This window comes from Botryllus schlosseri, chromosome 3, assembly GCF_051294905.1.
Source record: "Botryllus schlosseri isolate E-star chromosome 3, Bs_hap1, whole genome shotgun sequence".
In the NCBI taxonomy this organism is placed as follows: domain Eukaryota; kingdom Metazoa; phylum Chordata; class Ascidiacea; order Stolidobranchia; family Styelidae; genus Botryllus; species Botryllus schlosseri.
The window spans coordinates 29,149,433-29,167,806 of NC_137238.1; the positions used below are offsets into that span (position 1 = coordinate 29,149,433).

General features: G+C 41.7%; 1 protein-coding gene across 2 annotated transcripts; it reads left to right on the forward strand.

The window, feature by feature from the left end:
• Positions 1-837: 837 nt before the first annotated feature.
• Positions 838-17,705, forward strand: LOC145436328 (uncharacterized). 2 transcript variants are annotated; one of them, XM_080313682.1, is made up of 3 exons: positions 838-1,167; positions 4,321-12,539; positions 15,700-17,705. In XM_080313682.1, the coding sequence occupies exon 3, from the start codon at positions 15,726-15,728 to the stop codon at positions 16,908-16,910; it is 1,185 nt and encodes a 394-aa protein (XP_080169808.1). In that variant the 5' UTR covers positions 838-1,167; positions 4,321-12,539; positions 15,700-15,725; the 3' UTR covers positions 16,911-17,705. The 2 variants fall into 2 exon arrangements, with proteins under 2 accessions (XP_080169808.1, XP_080169807.1); XM_080313681.1 differs by having other exon boundaries at positions 839-1,167; positions 15,668-17,705.
• Positions 17,706-18,374: the final 669 nt, after the last annotated feature.

Below are 18,374 nucleotides of genomic sequence, written 5' to 3' on the forward strand. Positions count from 1 at the left end.
GGTGATAAGCAGCACTCCAGTAGAGTATAACTACCAGCCCACGGAAAGGACACAACCTCCGACTTATGCCAGCTTGGTTTCCCATGGCGTATCAATTTAAAATGCCACTCTAACTATTTCTTTCTTTTTAATTAGCTGAAAATGTAAAGTATATGGGCTGAATTTAAAGATATGCTATTAACTCCGTTACCCTAAACTACAAGGAAACCTTATATGTTGTGGGGGTTAATTAATTTTCCACTCAACTCCGACATCTTTCAGAACTTAAGTTTACAGTTTATTCTGTTTTATGATATATTGTTTCGATATACCAAACTGCAAGATTATATTGCTATATGAACGCACGTTAAAGTCAATGTTACAATTAGGGTAGCATTTAAAGCAAAAATCAATTTTAAACAAACATGTTTAGAAACAAGGCCCTCGTTTAAAATATATTTTTAAATATTATTTTATTTAATCGTGACGTCACGAATATTAAATTGTGACGCCATAGTGGATTGAAATCCGCAATTGAAAATAGAGGGTAGGTATAGCTCCATTGATGAAATATATACGTACTATAGCTGTTGAACCAACTATTTTGAGGTTCCCAATCATCCCACATCGAATGCGTCGTCTATATAGGGTAGTATAGTTGTCCGTAGACTTATACAACTTGTTCTTGGAAAGTATTTATGCAATTATGGCATAATAATACAACTTAAAAAAATTGTTTTTTTTTAAAGGCCGTTGTATAAAACACTGTTTAAAACATATTTGAAACGAACTGTTTTAAAAAACCTTTTGTTTTAAATGCAACCTTAGTTAGAATGCTTGCCGTTCGCAATTTGAATATTTTCTCATACTGTTCCAGGTCTATGAAATAGTAAATTTCACTGTACTAAGCCGAAGCATTATGCATATGCATGGCGAAAACGACCAGACTAGTCGGAATGCTGCGCAGCTACCACCGAATATAAATCATTCACCAGCGCCCCCGCCATCAGGACAGGAGGTCTGTAGAGCCTGTGAAACAAATGGTGATCTACGGATGAAGCGCAACATTGCGATATTTCGAATCGGCATCGCGGAAATGGTGATAGGAGGATTGTCGCTCTCTCTTTCAATCATTCCGTTAATCCTTTTGGATAAAAGAGCTTCGGATCGAGCTTACCCATACACAAGGTATATTGCATCACTTTACATTTGCATCAATACCAGAGGCGGTCAATAATGAAGTACCTCTAGTTTCGCAGTGTACCTAGGTATGTTTCCCTGTGCTTGACTACTTACTCAATTGGTGATGATCTCTAATCTAGACAACTTCTGCATTTACATACCCAGATTTCAGGCTGAACTATACCGGCCTGTGATATATTGGTTCCGACTAAGTTGAAAGTAGTTTTGTAATTTGTTTGCGTTTATGAGTGAAATGTCATAAGAACGACATGGAATAACCTCTATATTTCGGTCAATAGTTATTTTCGCACAGTTTTGCTATTTTTACTGCCATTCGTATATGAGCTCAAATGAAATGGACCGTAATATTCAGCCGTTATTCAACACTCAACAGTCATTGCCCCTAGATTGATGGGCATTTCCAATGGCCCTGCCTGTAAGCCACAGGAAATGTATCAATACTCTCATTCAGGCAATGTCAGATTATACTACTCTGACTCCTTACTACCATGCTGTGACGTTATGAATATTGTACATACCTCTTATACCCGATACCGATATTTCTTTCAAAGTGTGATATCATAGTGTCCTATGCGGTGTGGACAAAAGCAAATTTCACGGCTCAGTGAAATTGGTCTACGTCATACTTTCCATTTGGCTACAGGCAATTTGACGGTAATTTTTGACCGGCTTGCCGAGCACGAAATTTGATAAAACGGGTGTCAATCGAAAGCTACCGCAGTACTGATTGCAATAATATAAATTTTATTCTGCTCCCGGCCCTAGAACCGCCCAAAATCAGCCTCGAATGTTGCATTGTAAGGGAGTTTGGTATTGTGACGCAACGATGCAGTCCGAGCAGCTCAGGAGCAAGTGCGCACGAGAGTGAGAGGGTGAATGCTCAACCGGTTGCGCAACAATGGCCAATACGCTTGCGGTTTACGCTGCTTCTCACCTGCTCCCAAACGGTATGGTTGCGTCAAATACCAAACTCCATTACAATGCAACATTCGAGGCTGATTTTGCGGGGTTCCAGGACCACGAGCAGAATAAAATTAATATTTTCGCAATCAGTACCGCGGTAGCTTTCGATTGACGCCCGTTTGATCAAATTTCGAGCCCGGCAAGCCGGTCAAAAATCATCGTCAAATTAATGAAAAATGAAAAATGTGTGACGTAGACCAGTGGTTCTCAACCTTTTTCACCCTGCAGACCGGTAAAATTTCAAAAATTATTTGGCGGACCGATGGACTTTCAAAAATTAAAATCAACCCTGAATGTAAAGTCTGGAAACGTTTTTTTTGCAAGTATATGGTGCTAGAGTGTAACATTTAGAGCGGTTCCATCGTAATTAGTTATGTTCATGATGGCATCCATGTGATGTTACGGTAGTGAGTCGGCTGAGTCTAGGTAAAATTGTCTTGCCCAGATAAACGTGCTACCGCCGACAGTCGCTTACAGTTTTTCGCACCGAAGGCCGTGGGTTTTAGCGAGCACGTCAACTTGAATAATATTCTTCTCTTCGACAATTTTGAGAGAAGAAGCGGTTCGGAGTCGAACCAAGCACCTTGTCGTGCTACCTTTCCCATCACCCGCCTCCACCAGACATATACGCTACGACGAATACAAGACGCCGCACGAAAACAAGTGACAACAGCTATACCGCAGCCATCCACAAAACCAGGGCCGAAAAAGCACTTCGTTCGCCTACCCGCCAAAAGCGTTGGTCTTTGGCCCTCACAGGGTGATAAGCCAAACCCACAGTGGGATGGATATGGGCACATTCATGGTACTTAATGTAGGCAGGCAGTTTATGTGAATCGCGCCAGGCGCGAAAATTTTCTATAATTCGTTGATTCGGTCACTAAAATAGCTAATTGCATATATAATATTGCTATTAATTTTTTATCCTCTCATCAATATCAGATTTTCTGGTAGAAGTGAGAGAGATGCCGTCTTGGAAAATTTAATTAAACATATTCGGGCGGGCTCGTTGAAGTAATTACTTCGTCGCATGTCATCATTTCGTGATGACCTACTGTCTGTTATGCAGTGAAAGCGTACACTAAACTAAAAGACGGGCATGATTCCAAATTGGAATTTATCACTAACAAACAATTTGTCCTGTGGGATGGCATTTGTCCTGTTTAGTAGCCTACAGATTGTCTGGACGGCGAGATTCGACGCCAGTCATTTATACGCGCCTATGGACTATTAGACATATATATAATTATATATATATCCATGTTTTCGGTCGACAAAGAGAAGTATTTTTCAGCCCAGGTTTTCTCGCTGCCGAATATTTTAGCGCAACTTCCCGAGTCCCATGTTAGCCTAAACTTCAATATTTGTTGGTGTTGTAATTGCTGACGACGAAATGCCTATATTTAAATAAATCGTGTGTATTTATCAGAGAAGGGCACCCAATAATCAAGACATGTAGTCACACTAAATGTTGGATGAAGCTTTTTAAAAAAACTCTATAATTTATGTTCATTGACTAAATATTTGGGGGGGTTTGGGTGCCGCAGTTCCGGTCCTGCACAAATTGAATGAATCGAAAACGAATGATTGCGCAATCTGCGCGGTTAAGCGAGTCACCTCGTACTTGTCGCTGGCATGTCGTCAAATGACACGTCCTGATCTTCAAGTCAAATCCAACATGTTTCCGGTCCTAAACTTGATGTTTTATTTCATTTTTCAATTGTCAAGCCTTCAACATATTGCACATATAAATTAATGTTTAAAATTGTAATATACCTGGCGGACCGGCAGGAATGTCGTCGCGGACTGACGGCTGAGAACCACTGACGTAGACCATTTTCACTGAGCTGTGAGATTTGCTTTTGTCCACATCATATAGGACACTATGGTGACATCAACTCGATATTATCGGCGAACCGATAATCGTTCCGGCTTTAGTCATTAGAGTCATCTTGCATTCGCGAATATATGCCCACCGATTAACTACCTAATAAAGTATGCGACCCTTCAAGCAAATTAATTTGTGAAACTACTCACTCGTTAAATTTTCAATTTTTTCAATATTTCTACATCCAGTCGAAGCAGTTTTGACCTGTCATGGGAACTGCTGATTGTAGGCCTACATGTAATTGTGTTGGAAATACCGTCCCTGATTCTACTTTTATTTGAAAACAGTAACACTGATGACTTGGAACGTGTGTACACAGTTATCGCACCAGGATTTTGGGAGGCATGCTCACTATGATCGCGGGAATTCTCGGATACGGCACAAAGGGCGACCAGTCTCAATCCATGTACCTGGCCAACATGATTTTTGCTAGTTTTCTCGCAATGGCCGCGAGCGCTTCGTGCATCACTGCTGGCTTGACAGTCGGTGTGACTATCGGTGGTTTATCAGGAGTACATGCCGTCCATATCTTGATATCCATGCTGAATGCGGCCGCAGCGCTGGTTGCGGTAGTCCACGCTTTGCTCACTTGGAACAAGGCTAGATCGGCTGTTCCGCCACCAGCGAGCGGGCACGGATTTAATCTGCACACTGTCCCTGCCGTTGGGTATCATTATGCGACTGACGCGACGCCGAACCTCGGTTCTCATGCGAATATGTCGCAGACATCGACGCAGCCATACGTGGGCGTCAACAACGGGCAACACCTACCGCCGTACTCGGGTCTGAGTGAACATCCGCTGCTGATAAACAAGGCTACGATATTTCGCATTGGCATCGCAGAGATAGCTATTGGCGGACTGTCGATTATCCTAACCATAATCCCTCTAGCAATCACTGGTAAATCAATAGAACACTTTTTGCAATACAGCGATGATTATATCGAGAGTGATTGGGACACTTTTTATTTGACCCACGATCGCTTTGCCTATGCATCGCCCGGTATTTGGGGCGGGATATTTTCTATTGTTACGGGCATTTTGGCTGTATTTGTGAAGTCGTATCACTCAAGATGTATGTATATTGCGAATATGACTTTAGCCATTATCACCGCATGCGTCGTATTCACTTCCTGCGTTATATCGGGATTTGCGGCCGCATTGTCCTTTTACTCGTCCGGGTTGATTGCGGTGCACGTCATTATATCTTTACTCAATTTCGCGTCCATGATTATCGTAATTATACACGCCGCACGCTGCTGTAGCGGCGCAACCCACCAGAACCATCCGCCCGCGAATTTTGTCAGCGCACATACGCCGCATCCGTCTTCGGGGATATACCATTCGCAGCCGACATACGTCCAGAGTATGAATGACCTGCCGGTCATGCCTCAAAATGTTCAAGCGTTCAATAACGGCGCCCACGTGAGAATGGCACCAACTTTGATGTCACAGGGACCATATGCCAACGACCATCCATCACTGGTTGCTCAAAACTACGCGTCTGCCACTGCAGTTCAAACCGCATGATGCGTAGCAGTGGTTTAACAGCTGGTAGCGATTCGCCTTCCGATGTCTCGTTAACAAACGATCGGTTATCCGCCATTTTAATATTGTTCGTGTGCCTATTTCACGAAATTTGTACTCTGACCCTGTTTGATTTTGTTACATAACACACATTGTAAGTAAATGGGTGGAAAAGGAATGCATTAACCAAATATTCCGAGACCGAAAATTCACACCTTAAAAATACGCCCCGCCAATGAACTTTAGTGAGACTTTGTTTTGTAAGGAAACGATGCTATAGATTTTCATTTCCGTACTTGGGAAAGTAAGTAAATCTTCACTCTATGGTAGGGTCACCCTACGTCCTCCTTTAGGAGAATTTGTCCTCCTATTTGAAGAAATGTCCTCCCTTCGCCAAAATATCCTCTTTTTGGACAATTTGTCCCCATTTTTAGCCTAAAATGTCCCAAAAGACCACGAAAGACGTAAAATTTTGGCCTAATATACAGACGACGGGTTACGCGGGGATAGAATCTGAAAATGATTCATAATATAAGGTGAAAGCAGGTATTTCGGGAGTCAAATCGGGAAAATGACCTTTATCAGTCAACCCAATGAAATCGGCTTTATAAATATGGTTTTATAACACGCTTCAGTAACTTTTGAAGGCTGTGGAAAGTGTCATCCTTTACTAATCTCAAAATATGGTAACCCTGCTCTATGAGACTGGACCTGTTTGATATTTCGCCAACTGTTCTTTGGCTTGATGTTCCAATGTTGTGTTTCAAACATTGCTTTCAAATATACTGGATTTTCAAATTGAGAGTGGATTATTGCAGTCGCCTTTGAGAATGTCTGATTCAACGATCAAACCCTACTGATAAATCGTCATGCATACGCAATTCAAGACCCAAGAAACATTGCGTCATAGCATGACGTTCCTGTTGTTGTTTCAGTATTAATGGTGTTACGGCAACTGTGCAGACTTGTACAAACTACTGAATTTTCAAAAAGCGCAACTAGAACTAGAACTAAAACTACTCAATTTTTAAGACTCGCAACTATAACTATAACTAGAACTACCCAATTTTCAAATCCTGCAACTAGAACTAGAACTAGAACTACTCAATTTTCAAAACTCGCAACTATAACTAGAACTAGAACTAACGAAATTTAAATATCGGCAACTAACTAACTAAAACACAACTAACTAAATTTAATTCTCAATCAACTCATTCATTTTTATTTTATTCGAATTCGTCGTTCCAGCCTTCCACATGAGCGTCGATACAGCGAAATTACTGAAAAATCAGACAGACAGAACTATTCTGTAATCAGTACAGGATAAACCAAACCATTTTCTGCAGCTGTGGCTGATTGCAGCGAATCAACATGAGTCGCGAGAATGTTTTTTCGTTGAGTTTTGCCCTCTTTGGGGAATACAAAATCCCAGCATACGAGAAAGCCCTTTCACTGGGCGCAGATGTCGCCGTCATCCCAAGAAAATCTTTCGCCAAGTTTCGTAATTCTGGCAAGTCGGTCATATTCCGCCAACAGTTTAGCACATTCTGACCCAGGGGTAGTCGCTGTTCCCTGGCATACTTTTTCACCTCAGACGGTCCTGATGTAACTTCAAGCGGACGACACTGACTTTGAGGTAGAAAGTTGAAGAGTGTGAGATTCTCGGTTTCTTGTGCGTTGGAGAGCCAGTAGGAGACGACCCACGCAATTCATGCAATTTCCTTTGTAAAGATCTTGGGCGAATCCAAATTGTCTTCTCGCCTGGGCAGGCGTGGTCGGCATCATCATCATCACGAATCAAATCTCGTAAGTTTAACAGATGCGACAGCTCAGTTCCGAGGTAATACCTTAGAACACTATGATAATATTCGCCAGCGCACAGCAGTAGATCACTAGTTCACATTCCAATTAGTAAACAACCTCAGCGGGAGATCGCGTGTCGCTGCGGACTGTCGATTGTTGTAAATTTGCCGAGTTATCAGTGAACTCGGCATAATCAATGCATTAACTATGATCCAACAATGAGCATTTGATCCTTTGTCATGATCACCCGCAGTAACCTCACTTGTGACGCGAGGAGAGTTCTCATCACGCAGGACAAACGAGTGTTTTCTAGTTGTTCGGCAACTAATATTTTTTTGAAATGCGCAACTAAAACTAGAACTAGAACTACGGAATTTTCAAAATCCGCAACTACAACTAGAACTAGAACTACGCAATTTTCAAAATCCGCAACTACAACTAGAACTAGAACTACTCAAAAAATTGTTAGTTAGTTGACCGTCAACTAACTAAATGTTTAGTTTGTACAAGTGTGCCGCGGACACCTAAATGTCGACCTTTTTGGCAATTCGTTCTCATTTACAGCTTTCAGAGCTGAGATGATGGATAGATTCGAGTGAAAATGGGCATAAATGACGCTAAACAGGAAATTCGTGGTTGGAACGTAAACGACGACGTCTTTTATTTTAATTTTTTTAGCCAACCAACGGAAAATGTAAAAGAAAAACTGTATTTCGGGAGTTGAGCCGGGAAGTTGACCTTTGTTTCTTTAGTCAACCAACCACAATTTCGTGATGAATTTACCATTTTTCCGGATTTTACTCCAGTGAAAAAGTGTCATCCTGTCCCGATTCCAAAATATGGTAACACTATCAGAGGAGAGTAAGACTATTGAAGTAATTCACTTCTTCTTTGAAGGTATAAACTGTATGTATGCTTGCATAGGTATGTACGCTTCGATCACACACGGCAAGTTCCAATTCAATAGGTATAACGAAAGGTGTTTACGTGGTCAGTAATAAAACACATCTACTTTTAGGAATATGTAAGCCTACTAGACCCACTTACTGAAGTGGTAATGTCCTTAGACCAGGGTAATTCATTATGAGTTCGTGATACGTGAGTATCGCCAATCACTACTTTGGCTGCGGCTTGGTAAGGATTATTATCACGTGCAATGCTATACTACCTACCTTTCAATAACCATTGCCAATTCTCGTGAGATAGCATTGCGAGTATATTAGAGGGATTGGGCAATGACTTACCAACATAGTCATTGAGATTCTTGCATAAGAAGAAAGTACTCACAATGCATGCTAATCGCTACAGCGGTGCGATTACCACAATATTCACGTGTGTCGTATCTTCAATTATGGTCAATACAGTGAGGATTTCTCACATTTCATAGGATAATTCTGTGGTTAAATGTTGCGCCGCCGAATTGGACATCGACGTGCTCAGTCGATCCTACAAAACAAGCAGGTAAGTGACGGTCAGCTCATCCCGCCATATACTCTTTGCGAAAAAATGTGTGTTAACACCCCTATACCACCCGTAATATACAGGTATGAATATGCAAGCTTGTACAATGTACACGATTCCATAACCTGTAACTCAGCATGGTATAAATCAAACACGACATTTTAATCAAAACAATGCTGCACGTGGAGACGTTGAAATGTATGCGCTATAGGCACGTAAGATTTATAGCGTGATGTCCGCTACACCGAGCGAATCGACTTTTTAAGGTTTTCAAACTTATTGAGATTCCCGGTGGTATAAGTCAAATCGCAATACATCAAACTATTACTTGAAACATCGTCCTTCAATATTGACTTAACAATCATTATCGCACTTTGGAGATATGCATCAGAAACTTTAGTCTCGATATGACAGTTTTAGCTTCAGGGTGCGGGATTTTGACGGGATTGAGGCCTCATTTTTGTTGTTATTGTTCCGAACCTTGTCAGGGGAATCACTCGTACTTTGAATTCATACGCGATGTAGCCTCGAGGTATCTATCGTCATCGCATTCCAGAGAGCATCCGGAGCTAATCTAAAAAACTTCTGCCGAAAACATAGAACAGAGGTAGCGTATTTAACCATTGTTGTGTTATGGCTTGAACGGAGCGAAGTTTCACAGGATGCATCGATAAGTTATGAAATGTTTATATCTGCGAGTGGGCTATTGACTATATGCGGTGGAATGATTTGATTTGTAATATGATTTCGCACTGTGTGATAAAGGAACTATATCATTTTGCTATAATTATCTGATATTTCGTGGCTAAATGGCAGGATCGTAACCATTGTTTGGAAAGATTTAACAAAAAATTGACTTACATGGTAATTCAAATAGACCGTCGCCTTGTAATCGAAAAAAAGGAAGCAGTCTTAGAGCTTTACCGTAAATGACTTTCAGAAGTCCAGAACTTAATCATTGTAAAACAATGTGTTTATATTGCCAAATTTATTCCAATCAAGTTTTGTGACTGACTCTAATTACAGTAGCGAATGTCAGAAAATGCGATTAATCCGATCGAAATATAGAAAATAAGTTAAAGGATGACTATAATTATTTCTACTACAATCCGGGTAAAATATACGGAAATTGTTTTCGGTAAAATGTAACACATGTAAGGACAGACATAACTGCTACACTTTGACTTATTACCTCGCCAAAGTTTAGCTGAATGCAGCATACTATAGAAATCCCTCTATCTGATGATTATTGACTGTGACCTCACTACTTGTTTCGTAGAATGGTGCTCTATAAGTCCATGGGTGTAAAAATATGTGTATCCGTTAGATTTGCATGATAGCGCTGGGTGTAAATTAGGTCTGACTCATTTTGAACCTTCGGAAGCGGTGTGAAAGCATATTTCGGTACCTGAAAGTGCCGTTCACCCGATTTACACCTCATATTAAGGTGAAAATCTGATGAATACACCTATTTTACCGTCCATGATTTACAGTGCGGAGAGTAATGGTATGTTATTGAAATTATGAAGTGGCCCCTGACTGTTTCTGTTCCTTGAAGTATTAGCCGAATATTAGCTGTTGCATCATCCTAATAGTCTAAATTTTCCAATTCCAACGTATGTTTATTTTCACTATGTTAGGACTATTGGGGTCATTCTTCATCATTTAAGTAGTGAAGATATGGTGGGTTTCGATCATACGGAGGTGAAAGATGCGACCGTGCAAGACTCACAAAATGGGCAAAGTGAAAGTCACCCAGCAACGATCCAGGTTGAAGTTCCACTCGCACGCAGGCAGCAAGTATTGACTCGTTGCGAAGGTGTATCGGCAGATAATCTCGTCTCATTGCGGAAGTCGAAGGCATGGATTTCTCGCCTTGGAGGAGCTGAGATTATTATTGGGGTTTCGTCAGTAATCTTGCAAATATTCCCGGTGGCCGTAGTTGCAGAAAGCAGGAGAGATCGAGCTTGGCAATACTCGGAGTATGACGACCGCTACGCCGCCTTGACTTATGTCTCGCCCGGTATCTTAAGCGGGGTGCTCGCGATTGTTACGGGAATCCTGGGTGTCTGCATGAAGGCCGGCTATTCACGACGCATGCATTATGCGTCGATGTTCTTCACCATTGCAACCGCAGCAATAGCGTTCCCCACCGTTTGCGTATCAGGAACGGCGGCCAGCTTGACTTTGAATATGTCATTGCGTGTGGTGCACATGATTTTAGCTGTGTTGAATTTTGCGTTGGCGTGTATCGCGATTGTGCATAGCATGTTGTACTGTAGCCGGGCTAGTATGAGTCAGAATTTGGAGTCTTACCAGGTACTGGCGAATGCCTCCAATGCGGATCATGCTCCCGCTGATCAATACCCCGTAGTGTCTAATATATTTCAGTGGCATCCGCTTCAATGCATGCAAACTCCGATTGGACGTACATTTCCGGTGTATGCTCAGCAACAGCAGCTGAGACAACATGGATACCCTATGCCATGTCATTACATACCTCAACCGATAGGCAGAACCCAACTAATGTCTAATTATCCGCCGCCCCAGGTGATAAGCAGCACTCCCGTAGAGTATAACTACCAGCCCACGGAAAGCACACAACCTCCGACTTATGCCAGCTTGGTTTCCCATGGCGTATCAATTTAAAATGGGACTCTAACTATTTCTTTCTTTTTAATTAGCTGTAAATGTAAAGTATATGTGCTGAATATAAAGATATACTATTAACTCCGTTACCCTAAAATACAAGGAAACCTTATATGTTTCAGAGTTTGTTGTGGGGGTTAATTAATTTTCCACTCAACTCCGACATGTTTTTGAACTTAAGTTTACAGTTTAAACTGTTTTATGATATATTGTTTCGATATACCAAACTGCAAGATTATATTGCTATATGAACGCACGTTAAAGTCAATGTTACAATTAGGGTAGCATTTAAAGCAAAAGTCAATTTAAAACAAACATGTTTAGAAACAAGGCCCTTGTTTAAAACATATTTTTAAATATTATTTTATTTAATCGTGACGTCACGAATATTAAATTGTGACGCCATAGTGAATTGAAATCCGCAATTGAAAATAGAGGGTAGGTATAGCTCCATTGATGAAATCTATACGTACTATAGCTGTTGAACCAACTATTTTGAGGTTACCAATCATCCCACATCGAATGCGTCGTCTATATTGGGTAGTAATTGTCCGTAGGCTTATACAACTTGTTCTTGGAAAGTATTTACGCAAGTATGGTATAATTATACAACTTGAAAAAATTGTTTTTTTAAAGGCCTTTGTTTAAAACACTGTTTTAAACAAATTGTTTTAAACAACCTTTTGTTTTAAATGCAACCCTATAGTTACAATGCTTGCCGTTTGCAATTTGAATATTTTCTCATAATGTTCCAGGTCTATGAAATAGTAAATTTCACTGTACCAAGCCGAAGCATTATGCATATGCATGGCGGACACGACCAGACTAGTCGGAATGCTGCTCAGCTACCACCGAATATAAATCATTCACCAGCGCCCCCGCCATCAGTACAAGAAGTCTGTGGAGCCCGTGAAACAAATGTGTGATCTACGGATGAAGCGCAACATTGCGATATTTCGAATCGGCATCGCGGAAATGGTGATAGGAGGATTGTCGCTCTCTCTTTCAATCATTCCGTTAATCCTTTTGGATAAAAGAGCTTCGGATCGAGCTTACCCATACACAAGGTATATTGCATCGTTTTACATTTGCATCAATACCAGAGGCGGTCAATAATGAAGTACCTCTAGTTTCGCAGTGTACCTAGGTATGTTTCCCTATGCTTGACTACTTACTCAATTGGTGATGATCTCTAATCTAGACAACTTCTGCATTTACATACCCAGATTTCAGGCTGAACTATACCGGCTTGTGATATATTGGATCCTACTAAGTTGAAAGTAGTTTTGTAATTTGTTTGCGTTTATGAGTGAAATGTCATAAGAACGACATGGAATAACCTCTATATTTCGGTCAATAGTTATTTTCGAACAGCTCTGCTATTTTTACTGCCATTCGTATAAGAGCTCAAATGAAATGGACCGTAATATTCAGCCGTTATTCAACAGTCATTGCCCCTAGATTGATGGGCATTTCCAATGGCCCTGCCTGTAAACCGCAGGAAATGTATCAATACTCTCATTCAGGCAATGTCAGATTATACTACTCTGACTCCTTATTACCATGCTGTGACATTATGAATATTGTACATACCTCTTATACCCGATAGCGATATCTCTTTCAAAGTGTGATATCATAGTGTCCTATGCGGTGTGGACAAAAGCAAATTTCACGGCTCAGTGAAATTGGTCAACGTCATACTTTCCATTTGGCTACAGGCAATTTGACGGTAATTTTTGACCGGCTTGCCGATCACGAAATTTGATAAAACGGGTGTCAATCGAAAGCTACCGCAGTACTGATTGCAAAAATACAAATTTCATTCTGCTCCCAGCCCTGGAACCGCCTAAAATCAGCCTCGAATGTTGCATTGTAACGGAGTTTGGTATTGTGACGCAACCATGCAGTCCGAGCAGCTCAGGAGCAAGTGCGCACGAGAGTGAGAGGGTGAATGCTCAATCGGTTGCGCAGAAATGGCAATACGCTTGCAATTTACGCTGCTTCTCACCTGCTCCCAGACGGTATGGTTGCGTCAAATACCAAACTCCATTACAATGCAACATTCGAGGCTGATTTTGCGGGGTTCCAGGACCACGAGCAAAATAAAATTAATATTTTCGCAATCAGTACCGCGGTAGCTTTCGATTGACGCCCGTTTCATCAAATTTCGAGCCCGGCAAGCCGGTCAAAAATCATCGTCAAATTAATGAAAAATGTGTGACGTAGACCAGTGGTTCTCAACCTTTTTCACCCTGCGGACCGGTAAAATTTCAAAAATTATTTGGCGGACCGATGGACTTTCAAAACTTAAAATCAACCCTGAATGTAAACTATGGAAACGTTTTTTTGCAAGTATATGGTGCTAGAGTGTAATATTTAGAGCGGTTCCATCATAATTAGTTATGTTCATGATGGCATCCATGTGATGTTACGGTAGTGAGTCGGCTGAGTCTAGGTAAAATTGCCTTGCCCAGATAAACGTGCTACCGCCGACAGTCGCTTACAGTTTTTCGCACCGAAGGCCGTGGGTTTTAGCGAGCACGTCAACTTGAATAATATTCTTCTCTTCGACAATATTGAGAGAAGAAGCGGTTCGGAGTCGAACCAAGCACCTTGTCGTGCTACCTTTCCCATTACCCGCCTCCACCAGACATATACGCTACGACGAATACAAGACGCCGCACGAAAACAAGTGACAACAGCTATTCCGCAGCCATCCGCAAAACCAGAGCCGAAAAAGCACTTCGTTCGCCTACCCACCAAAAGCGTTGGTCTTTGGCCCTCACAGGGTGATAAGCCAAACCCACAGTGGGATGGATATGGGCACATTCATGGTACTTAATGTAGGCAGGCAGTTTATGTGAATCGCGCCGGGCGCGAAAATTTTCTATAATTCGCTGATTCGGTCACTAATATAGCTAATTGCATATATATTATTGCTATTAATTTTTTATCCTCTCATCAATATCAGATTTTCTGGTAGAAGTGAGAGAGATGCCGTCTTGGAAAATTTAATTAAACATATTCGGGCGGGCTCGTTGAAGTAATTACTTTGTTGCATGTCATCATTTCGTGATGACCTACTGTCTGTTATGCAGTGAAAGCGTACACTAAACTAAAAGACGGGCATGATTACAAATTGGAATTTCTCACTAACAAACAATTTGTCCTGTGGGATGGCATTTGTCCTGTGTAGTAGCCTACAGATTGTCTGGACGGCGAGATTCGACGCCAGCCATTTATACGCGCCTATGGACTATTAGACATATATATATATATCCATGTTTTCGGTCGACAAAAAGAAGTATTTTTCAGCCCAGGTTTTCTCGCTGCCGAATATTTTAGCGCAACTTCCCGAGTCCCATGTTAGCCTAAACTTCAATATTTGTTGGTGTTGTAATTGCTGACGACGAAATGCCTATATTTAAATAAATCGTGTGTATTTATCAGAGAAGGGCACCCAATAATCAAGACATGTAGTCACACTAAATGTTGGATGAAGCTTTTTAAAAAAACTCTATAATTTATGTTCATTGACGAAATATTTGGGGGGTTTGGGTGCCGCAGTTCCGGTCCTGCCCAAAATGAATGAATCGAAAACGAATGATTGCGCAATCTGCGCGGTTAAGCGAGTCACCTCGTACTTGTCGCTGGCATGTCGTCAAATGACACGTCCTGATCTTCAAGTCAAATCCAACATGTTTCCGGTCCTAAACTTGATGTTTTATTTCATTTTTCAATTGTCAAGCCTTCAACATATTGCACATATAAATTAATGTTTAAAATTGTAATATACCTGGCGGACCGGCAGGAATATCGTCGCGGACTGACGGCTGAGAACCACTGACGTAGACCATTTTCATTGAGCTGTGAGATTTGCTTTTGTCCACATCATATAGGACACTATGGTGACATCAACTCGATATTATCGGCGAACCGATAATCGTTCCGGCTTTAGTCATTAGAGTCATCTTGCATTCGCGAATATATGCCCACCGATTAACTACCTAATAAAGTATGCGACCCTTCAAGCAAATTAATTTGTGAAACTACTCACTCGTTAAATTTTCAATTTTTTCAATATTTCTACATCCAGTCGAAGCAGTTTTGACCTGTCATGGGAACTGCTGATTGTAGGCCTACATGTAATTGTGTTGGAAATACCGTCCCTGATTCTACTTTTATTTGAAAACAGTAACACTGATGACTTGGAACGTGTGTACACAGTTATCGCACCAGGATTTTGGGGAGGCATGCTCACTATGATCGCGGGAATTCTCGGATACGGCACAAAGGGCGACCAGTCTCAATCCATGTACCTGGCCAACATGATTTTTGCTAGTTTTCTCGCAATGGCCGCGAGCGCTTCGTGCATCACTGCTGGCTTGACAGTCGGTGTGATTATCGGTGGTTTATCAGGAGTACATGCCGTCCATATCTTGATATCCATGCTGAATGCGGCCGCAGCGCTGGTTGCGGTAGTCCACGCTTTGCTCACTTGGAACAAGGCTACATCGGCTGTTCCGCCACCAGCGAGCGGGCACGGATTTAATCTGCACACTGTCCCTGTCGTTGGGTATCATTATGCGACTGACGCGACGCCGAACCTCGGTTCTCATGCGAATATGTCGCAGACATCGACGCAGCCATACGTGGGCGTCAACAACGGGCAACACCTACCGCCGTACTCGGGTCTGAGTGAACATCCGCTGCTGATAAACAAGGCTACGATATTTCGCATTGGCATCGCAGAGATAGCTATTGGCGGACTGTCGATTATCCTAACCATAATCCCTCTAGCAATCACTGGTAAATCAATAGAACACTTTTTGCAATATAGCGATGATCATATCGAGAGTGATTGGGACACTTTTTATTTGACCCACGATCGCTTTGCCTATGCATCGCCCGGTATATGGGGCGGGATGTTTTCTATTGTTACGGGCATTTTGGCTGTATTTGTGAAGTCGTATCACTCAAGATGTATGTATATTGCGAATATGACTTTGGCCATTATCACCGCATGCGTCGTATTCACTTCCTGCGTTATATCGGGATTTGCGGCCGCATTGTCCTTTTACTCGTCCGGGTTGATTGCGGTGCACGTCATTGTATCTTTACTCAACTTCGCGTCCATGATTATCGTAATTATACACGCCGCACGCTGCTGTAGCGGCGCAACCCACCAGAACCATCCGCCCGCGAATTTTGTCAGCGCACATACGCCGCATCCGTCCTCGGGGATATACCATTCGCAGCCGACATACGTCCAGAGTATGAATGACCTGCCGGTCATGCCTCAAAATGTTCAAGCGTTCAATAACGGCGCCCACGTGAGAATGGCACCAACTTTGATGTCACAGGGACCATATGCCAACGACCATCCATCACTGGTTGCTCAAAACAACGCGTCTGCCACTGCAGTTCAAACCGCATGATGCGTAGCAGTGGTTTAACAGCTGGTAGCGATTCGCCTTCCGATGTCTCGTTAACAAACGATCGGTTATCCGCCATTTTAATATTGTTCGTGTGCCTATTTCACGAAATTTGTACTCTGACCCTGTTTGATTTCGTTACATAACACACATTGTAAGTAAATGGGTGGAAAAGGAACGCATTAACCAAATATTCCGAGACCGAAAATTCACACCTTAAAAATACGCCCCGCCAATGAACTTTAGTGAGACTTTGTTTAGTAAGGAAACGATGCTATAGATTTTCATTTCCGTACTTGGGAAAGTAAGTAAATCTTCACTCTATGGTAGGGTCACCCTACGTCCTTCTTTAGTAGAATTTGTCCTCCTATTTGAAGAAATGTCCTCCCTTCGCCAAAATATCCTCTTTTGGGACAATTTGTCCCAATTTTTAGCCTAAAATGTCCCAAAAGACCACGAAAGACGTTAAATTTTGGCCTAATATACAGACGACGGGTTACGCGGGGATAAAATCTGAAAATGATTCATAATATAAGGTGAAAGCAGGTATTTCGGGCGTCAAATCGGGAAAATGACCTTTATCAGTCAACCCAAGGAAATCGGCTTTATAAATATGGTTTTATAACCCGCTTCAGTAACTTTTGAAGGCTGCGGAAAGTGTCATCCTTTTCTAATCTCAAAATATGGTAACCCTACTCTATGAGACTTTACCTATTTGATATTTCACCAACTGTTATTTGGCTTGATGTTCCAATGTTGTGTTTCAAACATTGCTTTCAAATATACTGGATTTTCAAATTGATAGTGGATTATTGCAGTCGCCTTTTAGAATGTCTGTTTTAACGATCAAACCCTACTGATAAATCGTCATGCATACGCAATTCAAGACCCAAGCAACATTGCGCCATAGCATGACGTTCCTGTTGTTGTTTCAGTATTAATGGTGTTACGGAAACTGTGTCCATTTAACACGTAAGCCAGATATTCTTTTTTGATGATCCTTAGCTCTCGACTAGATAAACCTCAATCACTTTCAGGTATTGTTATCAGGGCTGTGGAGTCGGCTGGAGTCGGAGTCGTGAAACCTGTGGTGGCTGGAGTCGGAGTCGGAGTCGGAGTCGTGGAAAAAATACTGACTGGTGTCGGAGTCGGAGTTAGTGAAAATGACCCCGACTTCGACTCCGACACCAACTTTTTTATCATGTAAACAATTTCATTTCAAAGATATCTTTTAAATTAGTAATAATAACTATGATAGGATTTTTGATAATAGCATATCAATCACCGTTAGTAACGATACATATCAGGGGCGGCCAGACCGTGCCCTGCAGGCTAAATGTGGCCCGTGAGAAGGTTTTGTGTGGCCTGCGAGGCAATTATCGAAATTAGATATAATCATCGGATAAAATTTCAAGGCCAACCAAAATTTGATTAGCCTGACCGCGAAATTTGATGATCTCTAAAACA